Source organism: Haemaphysalis longicornis, unplaced genomic scaffold (genome assembly GCF_048455015.1).
Source record: "Haemaphysalis longicornis isolate Haplotype H1 unplaced genomic scaffold, Haemaphysalis longicornis Haplotype H1 scaffold_7, whole genome shotgun sequence".
NCBI classification, from domain to species: domain Eukaryota; kingdom Metazoa; phylum Arthropoda; class Arachnida; order Ixodida; family Ixodidae; genus Haemaphysalis; species Haemaphysalis longicornis.
This window is the reverse complement of record NW_027526422.1, coordinates 69,758,863-69,774,461: the sequence shown is the minus strand read 5'-3', so window position 1 is coordinate 69,774,461 and position 15,599 is coordinate 69,758,863. Positions and strand designations below refer to the sequence as shown.

The following is a 15,599-nucleotide window of genomic DNA, read 5'->3' as shown; positions in this document are numbered from 1 at the left end:
ATTGCAGTGCCGAGTAGTAAAGCAAAAACGCACGCGCACTACTCTTCCACCGAGCCTCGGAACAATCTTACGGATGCAAGCTACATGTTCCAAGTGCTGCTCGTGGAACTCTCATTTCGGGCATCATTTTGAGTGGAGGTGTTCGAGCTTGAGTTCCAGCCGTGCCGGGCGTCGCTCAAAACTCGGCGCAGCAAAGTGGAGAGGACGAGGAAAATTACAGGCCAAGAAGCAACACCCTGCAAGATGTGTGAGGGGAAGTGGTGAGGAGGCAGGCAGACTACGAGCAGGTGTGGGGAGGCTCGCGTGGGGGATTGGCTGAGCTAAGGGATGACGTCAGCTCTGACGTGCAGGTGTTCCGATTCACCTTGCACCACTTGAACCAGTTCACAATAGTGCAGTATCGGGTCCGCCGGACTGCATGATCAGCGGGGCGAGACATGCACCTTTTTATTTTGCTCCTGCATCCTCAGGGCAGGGAGTGCAGGCAGAGCCAATAGGACGTCATGCACGGTCTGCACCACCGGTGATTCGAACGGCGCAGTTCAAATGCATGAGCTGCACCGCCTGAACTGGTTCAAATGGTGCAAGTGAATCGAACGGACCTTCCGTTGAGAGAGACGGCGTGCGCTCGGCAGCCCGATCTAGATGGGCAGACCTAAGAAAGTGCTCTCTCCCATGGATGAAGCGGAGCGTCGGCTGAAGAAGCGGGAGGCCGATCGGGAGCGTGTCAAGCGGCGTCGAGAAGATCCGGAATTCCGGGCGAGGACTGCCGAAGCTAAAAGGCAGAGGAGGGCTGAAGATCCCGAGTTGTGGGCCAGGAAAGTCACTGCCGATCGACAATACGACTCAACCCACCGCCAAGAGAGAAGACTGGCAGCACAGCAGCGAAGAGCTTCCGATCCCGGCTTACGAGTCTTGGAAAACTTCAGACGAAGAGAGAGACTGGCCGCGACTGGCGACGGTAAACGATTCAAACGTGAGTTTTAGTTAAAGCTAAAGAAAAGCCTCGCTAACTTGAAGATATAAAATGCAAAGTTAGAAAAGCCAAGTTAAAGATGGTAAAAGCCAACAGCTCCAGTTTTTTTCCCTTTTGTTTTTTAATCGACGGAAGTCTGGCTCCGCAGTCGACCCGACATGGCTCAAAACGGATTTAGGATCTGCGACTTGGCAAAAAAAAAAAAAAAGGAAACAAACAGAGAGGTTGTGCTGGTTGTGCGGCTAATGTTCCTTTCCTTGCTTTCCTGGCCAAACCTCTCATGAGCCTGTGGCAACCACCCCCGCCGGTGGTACTAACGGCAAACGAACTATGAATTGATATTTAACATTCCTGTATCGTGTGACCAAATTTACCTTGGTGTGACTGTGGTGTGACGCTGAACAGCGCCTTGCCCGCACCAGAGGGGACAAGGAACCGAACCGCGCCACCGCACCGGCAGCATGGACAGGTCGCTTTCCGGCCGTGCAACGGGTAGGCCGCGTGTAGTGCGGTCCGAGGAAGAACAGCGTGCCTACGAAGAACGACGGCGTACGCAGAAGCGCGAATGGAAGCGAAGGCAGCGGAAGACGGCTAACGGCGACCCCGTGCCGTTCGACGGCCCGGAGCTGTCGCTCACACCGGAGGAAAAACAGCGACTCCGCTTAGAGCGACGTCGACAACAAAAACGTGAATGGGCACGCCGCCAGCGGATGAAGGACAGTACGGGAGGTGACTGGGCAGCTAACGCCAAGCGTGTCGCACGTCAGGACCCGGTACACACCGAGGCGGAGAACGCTAGCCGTCAACGTGGACGCAATGCCGACAACCTGCAGGATCGGGATTCATGTTGTATGCGTCTTTATATCAATTCATTTAATGCTGGTGGATAACCAGCAGTTCTTTTTCGCACCCTCTGAAGCGCCGTTCCCCCTTACCGGTGTTAGTAGATGCAGGACCCCCTCACTTCAAACTGCTCTTCCGCCTTGGGACGGAAGAGTTTTCTGCGTACACGGGACCTTCGGATTTCCCATTTGCGCTTTAAATAGTTCACCACCATAAAGTGGATGACTATCTCCGCTGGTCATCCTCATTCACAGAGTGGAATGGTGTACTGATTTTTGTTGTGTGAGCTACACTGGCCGAGGTTGAGTAGTTTCGCGTGGCTCCTGGAGAGCCGTGCTGCGCATGCGCGAGGAGCGGTTACGTCACACGGCGCACAGAATGTTGCTCGCTGCCCGGCGTCTTTCACACACCCCACGCGCCCAGCGTCTTCGTCGACCTCCGTTCGCACGTGGCGGCCCGGTCCACTTGCTGATCATGCGAGGGGTGGCCGGGTGTGGAACCGATGGTTCGAGCGTCGCAACAACACCGGCGTGCGCCTGTGGACCAGCTTAGCTCTGGGGCGATTGGTGACGCTGCACCAGAGCCGTTTAATAAATACCCATACATGTGTCGCATAATGTGCATACCGTGTGTGTGTCATTGAAGCAGCAGTAAGCATGATCATCAAGCTAATCCTAGAAAACCAGGAAAGCAAAGAATAGCCAGCTGAACCATAGCTCACGCTACGTATATCCTGGCATAGCTGCGCTAAGCCACTGCTAATTTTTTTTTTTTGCAGTATTTCTGTGGTGGTAGAAAGCACATTTTTGACTAGCCATCCATGTATGCTCTATAATCTGCTAAACTTTGGATTATCATTGCAACTATGAACCGTTTCTTTGATTTTGTATTTCATGGGATTTTTTTTTTTTTGTCTTCTCCTTAGGTCCAAGGCTGTTGCTGCCTTCCCCTGCTGCTGAGCATGCAAGCAGTATAACTTGGGCGTCGCACTTAGCCGGGAAAGGCAACTCGTTCACGCAGTGCGGAGTGCCAGTGGAGTGCAAGTCCTCACAGGCAGACTTTAAGCCCAAATCAAGAAGCGTAGGAGCGCAGACACAACACAGAAAGAACACATCTGCAGGTGGGTTCACTTTGTAGTCCATTGCGAGAACATGTGTCGCATACTTTTTGCTTCAGTGGGACATATGGAAAGCACGACTGTGAGGCTGAGGTGTATGACGACAAAGCACCCAATTTGAACAGAATACCTTGCAGAAGTAGGGGTCATCTGTACGGTTATCTGATGTCATGTGTCACAGCATACTGATCTGAAGTTTTAAATTCGTATCTAGATGAGACGAAGTTCGGGTAGGCTCTAGTATTCATCGGTAAATATCTCCCTAACGCGGCAACCCACTGTCGCGCCTGCTTCAAAACTCGCCACGAGAGCCGTTTCTCTTGATTTTTACTCAACTGGCCTTACTGTCACCACTCATGATTGGTGGTTAGCCAGAGTCACTGTTAAGTATTAATAATTAGACATTATCGGCTATAATTGTAGCGATTGCCACCTGAGGATGAAACTTGAACCAAAGCGAGGAATAAAATAATAATAATTGACAGCGAAAGGGTTGTAAGTTGGGGAAGTTGTTACCGTGGCATCTTACCAGCAGTGCAAAAAAGATGAGGACGTTTGAAGCAGACAAGACGAGCGCTGACTCGCAAGTAGTTCCATCATTCAATGTTTAAAATGTATAAACGTTGGCCTCAATAGAAAGGAAACAAATGCAGTTATGAGTCACCACTTGTCTTGTGTGCCTCAGTGGTTCCCATCTTTTTCGCGCTGTTGCCAAGAAATTAACAGTGATTCTGGCTAGTCATTGTGAGTCATTGCTAGAGTACCTTTTTTATCTGTGTAACATTAGAGTGCTGCTTAGTGTTCCTCGGGGTATTGAGCCCTCCTTGTGACACTAGAACAAACGTCATTGGACTCCTCATTAAAGGATGGTGTCGTGCGGAATGCCAGCTTCTCATCTGACTCTGCTCATTACTCCCTTGTCCGTGCCTTACCTAAACTTTATCACTCAAAAGGACGCAAATGCCCACAAACTTTCCCCACTTAGTCATGACTAGCCACGTTTAGTCGTGGAATCGCCGCGAGACTACCTTCCTCTTTTGTGGTGCTTTGAAAACAAAACAGATTTGGGTAGCAGTGCAGTTATATTTAGTCCAATTGCCACACGCGCAGTGCTATCCAGAAGTCGCACAGCATCGTCGGCTCAAGGTCAGATCAGTGCACAGGCTTTTCAGGTGGCTAGGGAGTTAGATAAGTAGCCTCGCATCATTGTAAGCGGTGGCGTATATTTTTTCCCCCATCATTTGTGTGAAACCGTTCTCGATCTCTGACTATTCTTGTTATTTTTGCATTGGCAGAGGCCCGGATGTGGCAAGGGAGGTTTTGTAGCTCGTGCAGAGTACCTCTGGGAATTCTACGGACCAGCCATCTCCTAATGAAGAGACTGGCACGATGGCCCGGACTAGGGCTGTTTAGAGAATAATGTTTTCTCTCTCACTCTAGCTCATGCATGACAAGTGTAGGGAGCGGCTTTCCGCACTCCACGTCTTAATTAATTGAGTGCACATTCCGCAATGCCACGAGAAAACGACTTGCGTAAAATCTACCCATACAACATTCCACTGCACCCGTCACTTTTCTTAGGAGATGAACCATGGCTCACTTACAAATGTGTTCTAACCTATCTTTCAGATATCAACTTCTTAAAACTCGTATCATACAGGGCGTGACTTCAGACCCTCTCATCCTTGAAGGAGGTCCTCATGATTCCTTTGTGTGCACACGGAGCTCCACTAGCGTATTATGCTCTGAGGCTGTAGGTGATGTCAAGTCTAACCCATAATCCCCTTCATCCGCCAGCATCTTCATATTTTAGTCTACGGGTCCTCTACACCCACATATGCAGATTTTTAGGAGGTACCGTACTCATCTCGTACATATATTATGCCTGAACCTGACACTGAAAGACCACCTAGTAGAGTCTTGGCGCTCTTTGGTCGTAGATACCCTTGCACCAACAAACACATATACTACTACTAGTGGTACTACTACTACTACTACCTCTAGCTTTTGTGTGACCTTTGCTTGACCTTTGTTTGACCCTAATTTCGCCCTACATTGCTTCCCTGTAAGTCACGTTGCATTCTTTGTGATTTCAGATTCAGTACACAGGAAAGGTGCAGCAGCCGCAGGGGTGTCTGCAGTCCGCCGTTCACGGCCTAAAGCGGCTGACATTGCTCTCAGGTGAAGTGTCTGCAATTGTAGTCGTATGCAGAGCAGTTATAGCAGCGTAGGCGATTGCATTTTAGCGTGGCCGCTACTAATTTATTCACTGGTACACGAAGTGTTCGCACATCATGGCCATATCTCGTGGGTGGTGTGCTTGGATCGCTGGAAATTCGCCGGAACCGCACCTGCGTTTCCCCCAGAGCCGGGAACGCCGAATGGCTACAGCATTGAAAAAGGTCCACCAATAGCGGTGCGGTATTGTTCAGTGCTTCGTGCGTCAGGGGTTGCATCAGGTCATATAGCCACACGTCGGAGCGCGGTAGTATGGCGGCGAGGAAGTGGTAGGTAAGCAAGGAAAAAAAAGAAAGGATCTTTTCTGCGTGTTTGTGCGGCCCCTGCTTTATGCAGAGGTCTAATGTTTGGTATACGTTGTCGTTAAGGGGCACTCTAGCGATTGAAATGGCGACCTTCGGAAGCCTATTTAGGGCCCCTTAAAGGGACACTGAAGTGAATTTGTCAAGCTCCCGTTTTTGCTTGCACTGCGTAGACTGGCTCAAATTAGCACACTTTTCATCGTTTATCCGGTTGACAAATCGGTAATTATTTTACAAAGTGCGAAAGAAGAAAAACTACCATGCGCGGTTTGCGGCGGCCGCACCAACTAAGGCTGTGACGTTGGGAGGAGGGGCGCCGTGATTGGACGATGCCCAAGGTTAGCGATCAAACAAGTTTCGGTTTCGGTTCTGTAAAACATAACCAATGGCGTTGTTGGATGGGCATTCTCAATATCTCAGTAATCATCGTACCGCGCTTCTGCCATGTTGTCGGCTGTAAAATGCACAAGATAAGCCTCCCAGGACGGCTTGTAGTCGTAGCATTCACTAGCCGAGACCTACGCAGTGCATGAACGCCCTCCGCGTACCCGCAGACGCCCAAATGTCATGCGCTTTTCCCCCATATTTGGAGCTTGCCTCCCTCATGCCTGTATCGTAAAAAGCGTGTTCGCACCAGGCCAAGGGTCTGTTCATTCTGGCCTGTGCCCACTGCCTGCAAGCAGTCGGTGCTTATGGCAACAGCACGCCAACGAGAACTCGCTAGCGCGCCAGTGCCAGCCTGCGCGCGTTTTGTGAACTAGTTCGTGTAGCCATGAACGTTGCGGCCCAAAAAAAGGTGAACTCTTAATAGAAAACATCGGCGGAAAACAAAAAAGTTAAGTTACAAAAAAAAAAAAAGCACATACCCGCGGGGATTCGAACTCGTGACTTGCTCGCTCGCAGCGATGACATACCTAGCATCCCAGACCACTGAGCCACGAAGGGGGATGCGCAGGCCTTGCTAATATAGGGTATATATTGTACAACCGGTTTACATTTTTATTTAGTTTTGGCATTTCAAGCAGCTTAAGTGACTATTTGTTGTACTGCGCTCGTGCAGTAAGCGTCGCCCGAGTTTCCACAGTAGCTCACGTCCAGCAATTGCATTTCGTAGACGGAAAAGCGTTCGCAGATGCGTAGTCGTGCTCCTGACCGCTGTGCTTGATCGCCCAGCGCAAAAAAGTGCTTCCCGCGCCCTAGTTTTACGCTGTACGGTAAAAATATCAGTTGATTTTATTTCCTTAGTACCTATATTGACTTCGCTGACTCTTCTCCCGCCTTCAAGAGGCCTTATATTTTCCTACTGGAGTACCAGTCAGCGAAGCGTCGCATGTGCAGCGCTTGTGTGAAGCGACCTTGACTTGGAGCTAGATACAGTGTACAAACAAACCAAATAAAGAAAGGCACATTCTTCCATTCACAAACGTGTCCTGGCTTCGTTTCAATTAAGCGAACGAATTGCGACCAAGCAATTTTTTTTTAACCTCCTTGATTGCGACGACCCGCCGGCGGCCGGCGGACGAAACGCTGGGCCGACTGACTCTGTCTGTAGGCCGGGGAACCGTGCAGTCAGTAGCGCAGCCAATTGCCAGCTCATCCCCTCCTGACGTCACACGAAAACGCCACAGAAAATGGGCGAGCGTAAAGAGAGGAGGACAGCATTTTCGAACTAGTTTTTCTACTAAATAAAATCGCGTAAACGCGCCTAGAGTGGTCGAAACATGGCCTGGGGACTCCGGACTACAATTTGCGCTAGTAATCCCGTAATGTTTACATATCACTTCACTGTCCCTTTAAGGGGCACCCTTCAAGGTATTGCCTTTGCTCCCGTCATAGCTTGACACAGTGGGGTCGACAGCTCAACTCACTGCCCACATCCATGTTCAATGTTCTTGGCTGCTTGCTCTAGCATCACGTATAGTGATACAGGCATGGAAGAAGGAAAATAAACTTGAGCTGGGTATACTGATGTAAAAAAACGCTACTTTGTGCCTGCCTGACGCGATCAAATTACAGCGTGACAAGAACAGACACAAATAATAACACGAGAGAACCATTTATTAAAATTTGACATGTTCTTACATGAAGACTGTTAGGTAAAACTCGTGCGATTTTCCTATATGTATTATCCGAATCGTACAACCAAGACGTCCCAGCACTGCCAAAACAAACTTCCACACGTTCGAAGAGCATTTTTTAAAAGGTGTTTAGCAGCATAACAGATTTTGATGGAAAAGCGTCTCTTAGAGCCTGTCGGTTGTATGAATTTGAAGGTGTAAGGAAATGCAGATGCGCAGTGATGTTTCGCCTTTGGTTCTTCGCTATAGGAGTGATCTGCTAACAAAAGCGCGTTCAGCGCTCAAGCGTGACATTGAAAATAGAGTTGGATTGGAGTATGCTTTTAGAAACGAGGATGCGAGTGCATACGTTTGAAAAAGTCTGTTTGGATAGCACGCGGAGCATAGTCTTAAGAATCACTGCGAAAATTGTGGAAGCGATAGCAAACTACACCATCTTCAGGTTTTTTATTCAAAACTGTGCCTCTTGTCACTGAGAGGAAGCATCCCGTTTTTCTGCTGCTTGCTGTTGTCTTCAGGGAGTTGGTTGAACAGAGTTTCATACAATAACAACTAGAGAGGAATCTGGCGCTGCGATCTTCCGCCGCAGCGGGCGTGATGGGTAGTTCTGGATTCAGATTGGCGCTCGATGGCTTGTGGAAGTTACTATGGATTGAATCGTGCAGGCAGTTTTGTTTTCGTTTTGGACTTACATGAACGCATTTGCCTACGCGGGGTGTTGGAGGAAGCATTCAAAAATACGTTTCTCCTTGAACTGCATGCCGCGCGCGCACTGACGCCACCCTGAGTGGAACGTTATATAACCAGAGTTGCGAATTGGGTGGGTTATCAATTCATTGCCAGCACAACAAGCACAAAACCGCAAATGACGGCGCTGTGTGCGGCGAAGTTGTCTGCGAATTAGGAGTTGCGGCGCTGCGCATTCGGCAGAGCAATGTATTTTCGAAGCTGATGACGGTTGCGAATTGCTGGGAACAGCCGCACCTCTTGTGCGAACGGCGGCTCCTACGGCGTAGACCAGCAGTACCAGTGGCTGACAGGACCGCTGCTTGATGAATGTCACTAATTCAGGGTAGAATGATTTCTCCAAAAAGTAATCGGTTTCTTTTTTTAGGAGCAGATAACTTTTCTTAATATTAAAAACTACAAGCGTCGAAACCTTCACCAACAGTTTTTGGAGAAGTCTGCGTCCTGCTGTAGTTAGCAGCAAATGGAAAACGTACTCTGCAAACCTCCTCGACTCCGCGTTTGCTTTCTATTTAAACGTGCCATTTTATTTAGCACAAAACCTGTTTTTGGTCACTGACTGGCTTGTTTACCATGTAATTTGTAAACAGCTAACCGCACAATACGAGTTTCGTTGAAAACACAATTTGCGCAGCCTTAGGCCCGTTTCAATCCTACGCAGTTCGGTTCCAGAGCTACCCATCATTCCCATCGAAGTGTAAGTGCTGTCTTGGAGTTCACATTGACACTAGCGCCAGTTTCCCCTCGAGTTATTGTATGAAACTCTATGGGTTGAACTAGAGGACTGGGTAGAACAAGAAGACTAGGCTAAACCCCATAGAGTTTAGAACACCAATGTTTCCCAGGAAAATGAACAATGATCTCAAACTGCACTTGAAAGCAAAACTTGAGGCTAAACAGTGTCTGTGTAGGTGCCGATTTTGTCTGTATAGGCACTGTAAAAACATGACAAAAGCCCTTCTTTACCCCTAACTTATGCTTATTTATCTAAATGGTGCAATTAGGAGCACAGGAACTAGGCACTTGCCTAAAATTTGGTTTCTAGTAATGACACGCGCCTTGTCATTCGCGGCACTCTCACGCAGGCTTTGGGAGGAACTGCAGTCCAGGCGTTCGGCAACTGACCCTTGACCCGAGTGACGTTCTGTCAAGCATCCGGTTGCAATGGCCAGGTAACTTCTGAAGCACCCAAGAGGCAGCTGCTGGCAAGGACCACTCCTCAGGAGCTCCTCAAGTACAACTAGTCATCACTTTACGAGCTCATCGCCGAGACGTTCTGCTGTGGACCACAGGAGTGCAAGTTTGATTCCTTGCTGAAGCAGCCGTTTTTGTCAGGAGGGTGAAAAAGGACAGTGCGCATGTGTCAACTCCTTGGCATTGGATGATAAGCAGCCATGTGGGCTGATTTTGTGTTCTTATAACCTGATCATGCACAGTCCTGTGTAGTCGGAGCTGTGATAAGAATGGTATCTTTGTACCCGGGTGATATACTTAAAACGATGGATACTTTGGTGATTAAGCCAATTCGCATCACTTGCAGATACTATAATGGAGAAACGTTTCGACATTATACATTAGTCTGTTGAACCTTCGTCATTTGTAAATATTTGAGAAAAAAAATGGTGCATTAGAGGTAATTATTAAATCATTTTGTTGCAGAAACCTGCGAAACTGAGGCATTTAGGCATTTACTTTGGTGGGAATTATTCTTGGCACACTCACTTCATTTGGATGAGAGCTAAGGGCAGCCACAATGAAGGAAATTTCTGCCTTTATTGGAAGGTTATTATACATAACTTAAGGCGTTAGCAGAGTCCGTATTAGCTCAAGATGTGATGTATGATACTTGGTAGTACGGAAAAATTGAGATTAAGTGCCCTCAAGAAAATAGTGTGGCATTACAATCTGTAAAGTGTTATCAAATAGGTGTTGCGTTCTACAGTAAGTGGGAAATAAACGGCGAAAATAAAATTGTAGTGTTTGGTGTAACATCCAGTACAGCATGAGGTGAAGCAGACACACATGAGCAACACCACATGTTGGGGCTGGTACCAGTATCCAGGATGAGTGATTTAAATTGTAAGTGGGCTCGACTGATGTGTGGTATTGTAGTACTGATGGGAGGTACTAAATGTGTGGTACTAATCTTTACTTCATCGGAGGATTTACGATAGTTCACGAAAGACAAACATGAAGGCAAATAGATAGAAGCATTAAACCACACATATTTATAAACCTATGAAAGACAAAACAAAATCACTATGTTCTTTTCATAATAACAGATAGTTTACACAAAGTAAGCTAAGTGACTAAATACAAAATGAATAATCAAATTTGCTAATCGGGCCTTGCTTTAATTCATGCTATGGAAGAATAAAAAAACATCATGCACTCCTCCGTCTAACGACGACGGCGGTTGAACGCAAAGCTTTCTCGTGAGGGATTCCTTGGTTGTCGTCTGAGTTAGGACTTTGACTGGCAGACAGTTCATACCTACTTTTGATTGCAGCGGCCTCGGCTTTGATTCTTTGCCTGTTGATTTCACACGAAGAAAGCTTCACGATCAACCGTCGTCATTGTCAGATGGAAGGGTGTGTGATTTCTCTAATTTTGTACATTCGTGCATCCCTCTACAGATTCGAACTGCTTCGACCGTGCCAGAATGGTGCAGTCGGATAGATGTCTCCTTCATAATTTGAGGGACCCAAGTTGTATTCCAACAACAGTTAACGCTTTTTAGCACGAAAGTGTTTCATTCCCGGATACACAAAGATTTCGCTGACGTCATATCCATCACGGAAATGGCGCCGCTACAACGGAGCAAATGGCCTGTAAAGGGTGCAACCCCGCACACAGGGTCATATTGCGGGGAAGTAACCTTTGGTACTAAAGGGTATGTTATACTTGGGGTTGTTCGTTTTCAGGTTTTAAATTTTAGGCCGTGTCTGGAGTGCTGTCCGATGGTACTGTAAGCACTCCACTATATCAACGTCCACCAGCGTTTTGTGGTAAAATTACCGCATCTGGCAGTACATCGCTTTAGATAACGTAAAGCTAGGCAACCTAACCTAAACATAACATAACTTAATGCACACAAAGGAATCATTTAAAGCACCAAAACTAACCTAAGGCATAAAAATTACACTTCAATTAAATAATGAAAAAAAAAAAAAAAACAACCGGGGCAAAAGCCAGTCTTGAACCACCGACTTGGGGATCAAGAAGCTAAGATGGATCCTCTACACTACAACGACAGACTCTTCGTGTGGTGCTAGCCTAGTGGTAAATATTCAAATGTCGTCGGACGGCACTCTAGACACTGCGTAAATTTTAACACGAAAGTGTTTTATGCCGGTATACACCATTATTTCACTAACGTCACATCTGTTACGGAAATGACGCCAGTACACCTTTGCCAAAATGACCCGCCAGCAGGACGTCGCTCGCCAAGCACACCCACAAGACAGCTGGCGACACTCAAATCATGCTCAGCTGCAGATTTCGCTGCACATTTCACTTTAGTGTTTTACCGATTCCTATGACAGAGGAATCAACCAGTTTTTTTTTTCTTTCACTTCACCCACGATCATCATCATCATCAGAAAAAGTTGACTTTCCTGCAGTGTGTTTTCGATGTGGCACGCACCATCAGTGAGACATATAAAGCTTCGCTTTGAAAGCAGATTTACTAGTTAAACACCATGCTTCCCTTATTTATTTATTTATTAAGTTGACGGTAAACTTGTATTTTTTCAGTGCTGTGTATTTAAGCGTATTATAGATTTTGGTACTCTTTGCCTTCTATGTGAAAACTGCTGTGTATGAGGTGTTGTACATCATTTAGATGTGCATTGGATTATTTTCTTTTTACTTTTCCCCCTTTTTTCTTCATATAGTACAGCCGTGTAATTCTGGTTGTCTTTTAGTGTCTGTACCTGCTGCTCCCGGTCAACCAGCAAGCCCCGTGTGTGCTTAGGATGACCAGCCAATTCGTTTGGAAAAAAGCAGTTGCAAATAAACGTGAATGATTTTGTGTAGTGTGTTGGTTGTCTAAGGTTGGGAGACTTAGTTGCATAGCACAATGGCATCAGTTTTTCTAGTGTCCCTTTATGAGGTCGTTTTTTTTTTCTCTCTTCTCTGTGAATGTGCTTTGCTCGTGAATAGCGCCGTCCAGCAGACGTGATTCGAGGCGAGAGCAGTGCAGTCTCGAGCTGGACCTGAGCCTTACGGGTCAACTGTGCTGAAACTTCACCATCATCAGCAGCAGCAGCCTGGCAAGGTCCACTGCAACACGAAAGCCTTCCTCTTCGACCTCCATACGCTCCTGTCCTGCGCTACTCGAGTCCACAGTTTACCCCCTGAATTCTCTAATTTCATCCCTCCATCAGATTAATGGCCTTCCCCTTCTTCTGTACCCATCTCTTGGTATCCACTCTGTCGGTTCATCTCACTACATGGCCAGCCCAAGTTCTTTATTTTAGCCATGATATCTTCTTCTCTAATTTGTTGTTCTCTGATCCAGGTAGCTCGTTTCTGGAGCCTGAGTGTTATTCCTGGCATTATTTGTCCCATGGCCCGTTGAGCCGACCCAAGTTTGCTTTCTAGGTGCTTAGTAAGGCGCCAAGTTTCAGCTCCGAATGTCATCGCCGGCAGTGTGCATTGGTTGTAGAAATTTCTTAAGAGTGAAAGAGGTAGCTTACTTTTCATAATTTGGGAGTGCTTGGCGAGTGCTCTCCAAGAGCCCATGCCTATTCTGCGCCAGATTTCTCTCGTGTGGATGGGGTCAGCACTAACCATCTGTCTGAGGTATAGTTATATTCTGTTACTTCTAATAGCTTTTCGTTTCCTAAGCTGAAATTTCGCTTTGGTCAGATTTATTTTCAATGTACAGTACGTACGACCAACTGGTAGCCGCATGAAATACCCTGTTATCAGTTAGAAATGTATAAAATAGCTCCTTAGTAGATGATGCTGCTTTTTCTGGTGAATCCTGCTCACAGCCACGAAATAAAGTGGAAGTGGCAGTTAGGCCAGGAGAACCGGTCCGACTCCACTGGGTGTGGTTCTCCTGCTCTAGCTTGCATGCAAAGCAGTTGCTCGCAGGTTTACTTTGGCCGGTTACTCGCTGACCGGCTGCAACATCACTTCATCCTGGTCATAATGGCCGCGCCCTTCTCAATTTCGGTTTCAAAATTTTCCAATTTTCGTTTTGTGACGTAATGAATGATGACATGCCGCCGTAGGTGAATGCTGTGCGGGTTGTACACCTTAGATTGTTCACAAGGGTGTCGACGCTCAAAGTTCTGTAAACGGTCCCCAATGAGCGTACCTGTTGCCGCAGTGGAATGCAAAATGCTTTTAGGGCCGGTTTTTGTGCAACTATTTCTACCCGGTGCTTGCTCAAATTGCCGAGTGTTGTGCGTGCATGGACGTTCCAGCCCTAGCTCAATTTTATTTGTTGCCCGTTCATTAGGTGGCTGACATTTCCTGCAGATGGGCAATTTCTTTTGTTGCCTAAACTTAGCCCTTCAGCTTAAAAATAAGCAATGGTACGATGTTGTGCAGCTGATGGTATGCATTTGTAATCCATTTTTGTCAATGTTTTACTGTTTCATTTTATCTGTTTTCTTGCCTTCAAATAAGTAATGTACATTTTATCATCTTGCGAGGATTAAGGTGAGTGCCAGGAAAACTGTTCCGTGGAATTGGTAGTTTCGAATAGCATTTTTGTGTGCGAGGTTGCGAGCGGCACTTTTCCATGTCACTTGGATCAAATAAAATATTTTCTGATGCCAAATGCATCTTATTGCTGGTGCATGCAGCAAGCTGGCTGCCTTTGCACCCAACATCACCCACTGCAACTGAACTCCCATAGGGAAGAAAGGATAATTAAGGTAGTTGTCTTTTATACATCCAGAATGCAGCCCTAATAATCCCAAGGGACAGATTCTTGGCTTCTTTCAAAGGACCATTTCTGGACAGGGATTTTAATAATGCCTTCTAACATTTATGAAATGGACTGAAAAGGTGCATTACACGGTGTCTGCAAAATCACAATTCCAGACACCATTTCTGATGGTGTCTGGACATTTTAAAGAGGGTAAATATACTGGTCCAGAAATGGTAACATCTGCCAGACATTACACGCGATTTAAGACCCCTTTAAAACTGCGCTTGCGATTTATCGAATTGTTGGGGTTGTTTAGAAGTAATTTCTTTTTTCTTGGAAAATTGTGACATAGGCTGCCTGGGATTGCATCAATTTCTGAAGGCCATTCATGGCGTCGCAATGACCTTGAGCAGCGGGAGCGCAAGTGTGGCAGGTGTGACGTCACTAACGCGATCCGCAGCTGCGCTCGCTCGGAAGCCATTCTCATCATGGAGGGTCCGCCAGCTGGGCCGTCTGCGCGCGCGCTGGAACGCAGGCGGCAGCGCAAGCGGCAAGCTGAATCCAATCATCCAGCGGATATAGCTAGGCGGCAGGCTGCCAAATCCCGAGCAAGGGCAAAGCTGGCTGCCGAAACACCGGAGAAAAGGGAGGCCAGATTAGCGCGTTACAAAGCAGCTTACCAAGCGCGGAAGCGTGCCGAGACCGGAGGGACTACTACAGCAGCTCGAGGAGATGAAGCCCTGGATACATGCAAGTGTTGCCGCATACTATTTCTCAAACCTAGCCAAACAGACGTATCGCTCGTGATAACTAGGTTTACAGTTTTCCACGTCTGGAGGCGTCGACGTCGCCCGGCGTTCACGCTCGTCAGCGTGTGTCGCCAAAATGCATGGAAAGAAAGGCACGCGTTCGGGGGCGATACACCGATGTCCATTCTCGCCAGACATCGGTGTAGGAGCCGGGTCAGCGAGCACCCGACAGCGGGCGGCAGAGTCCGGGTTTCCAATCTGTCTCGAGGTTCCGGGTCACTCCGTTCCTCATAAAGCAATCGATTTCATTTTATCTTGCGGTAATCGGCTGCTATTTCGTTCGAAAGCACACATTTCATTCGTGGTTGGCTTGGCTTGCATCGGGGATATGCGATAGCTTTCTATGAGTAAAATAAGGGAGCGCGGGCTGCATCGCTTGCAGTACTTGCATGATTGACCTCGTCTGCAAGACACAGAACAGGGAGGATTGGTGCCTGAAAAATAAGCGTTATCACAGCCAGAATTTCTCGAATACGGCCAAGACTAGACACACCTGCCACACTTGTAAACAACCTTTCGAAATAGTCGACAGGTTGGGCACGTGGCTGTTATTTTGAAGGTTAGTGGTTCGAATTTTAAATGCTGTTCGAATCTCGGCA

The 15,599-nt window shown here is 47.3% G+C and overlaps 1 protein-coding gene across 3 annotated transcripts; it reads left to right on the top strand.

Annotated features, from left to right (window-relative positions):
• The first annotated feature begins 367 nt into the window (after positions 1 to 367).
• On the top strand, positions 368 to 14,098 carry LOC144145880 (uncharacterized). Of its 3 annotated transcripts, none has more exons than XM_077677716.1 (4): positions 368 to 961; positions 2,745 to 2,939; positions 5,033 to 5,117; positions 9,387 to 14,098. In XM_077677716.1, the coding sequence occupies exons 1-4, from the start codon at positions 646 to 648 to the stop codon at positions 9,430 to 9,432; spliced, it is 642 nt and encodes a 213-aa protein (XP_077533842.1). In that variant the 5' UTR covers positions 368 to 645; the 3' UTR covers positions 9,433 to 14,098. The 3 variants fall into 3 exon arrangements, with proteins under 3 accessions (XP_077533842.1, XP_077533841.1, XP_077533840.1); XM_077677715.1 differs by having other exon boundaries at positions 369 to 976; XM_077677714.1 differs by lacking the exon at positions 368 to 961 and adding an exon at positions 992 to 1,825.
• Positions 14,099 to 15,599: the final 1,501 nt, after the last annotated feature.

Coding starts and splice junctions, on each gene's coding strand:
- LOC144145880 (XM_077677714.1), top strand. CDS start 1,438: ATGGACAGGTCGCTTTCCGGCCGTGCAACGGGTAGGCCGCGTGTAGTG. Junction 2,940..5,032: donor CAGAAAGAACACATCTGCAG/GTGGGTTCACTT, acceptor TTGTGATTTCAG/ATTCAGTACACAGGAAAGGT. Junction 5,118..9,386: donor GCGGCTGACATTGCTCTCAG/GTGAAGTGTCTG, acceptor ACTCTCACGCAG/GCTTTGGGAGGAACTGCAGT.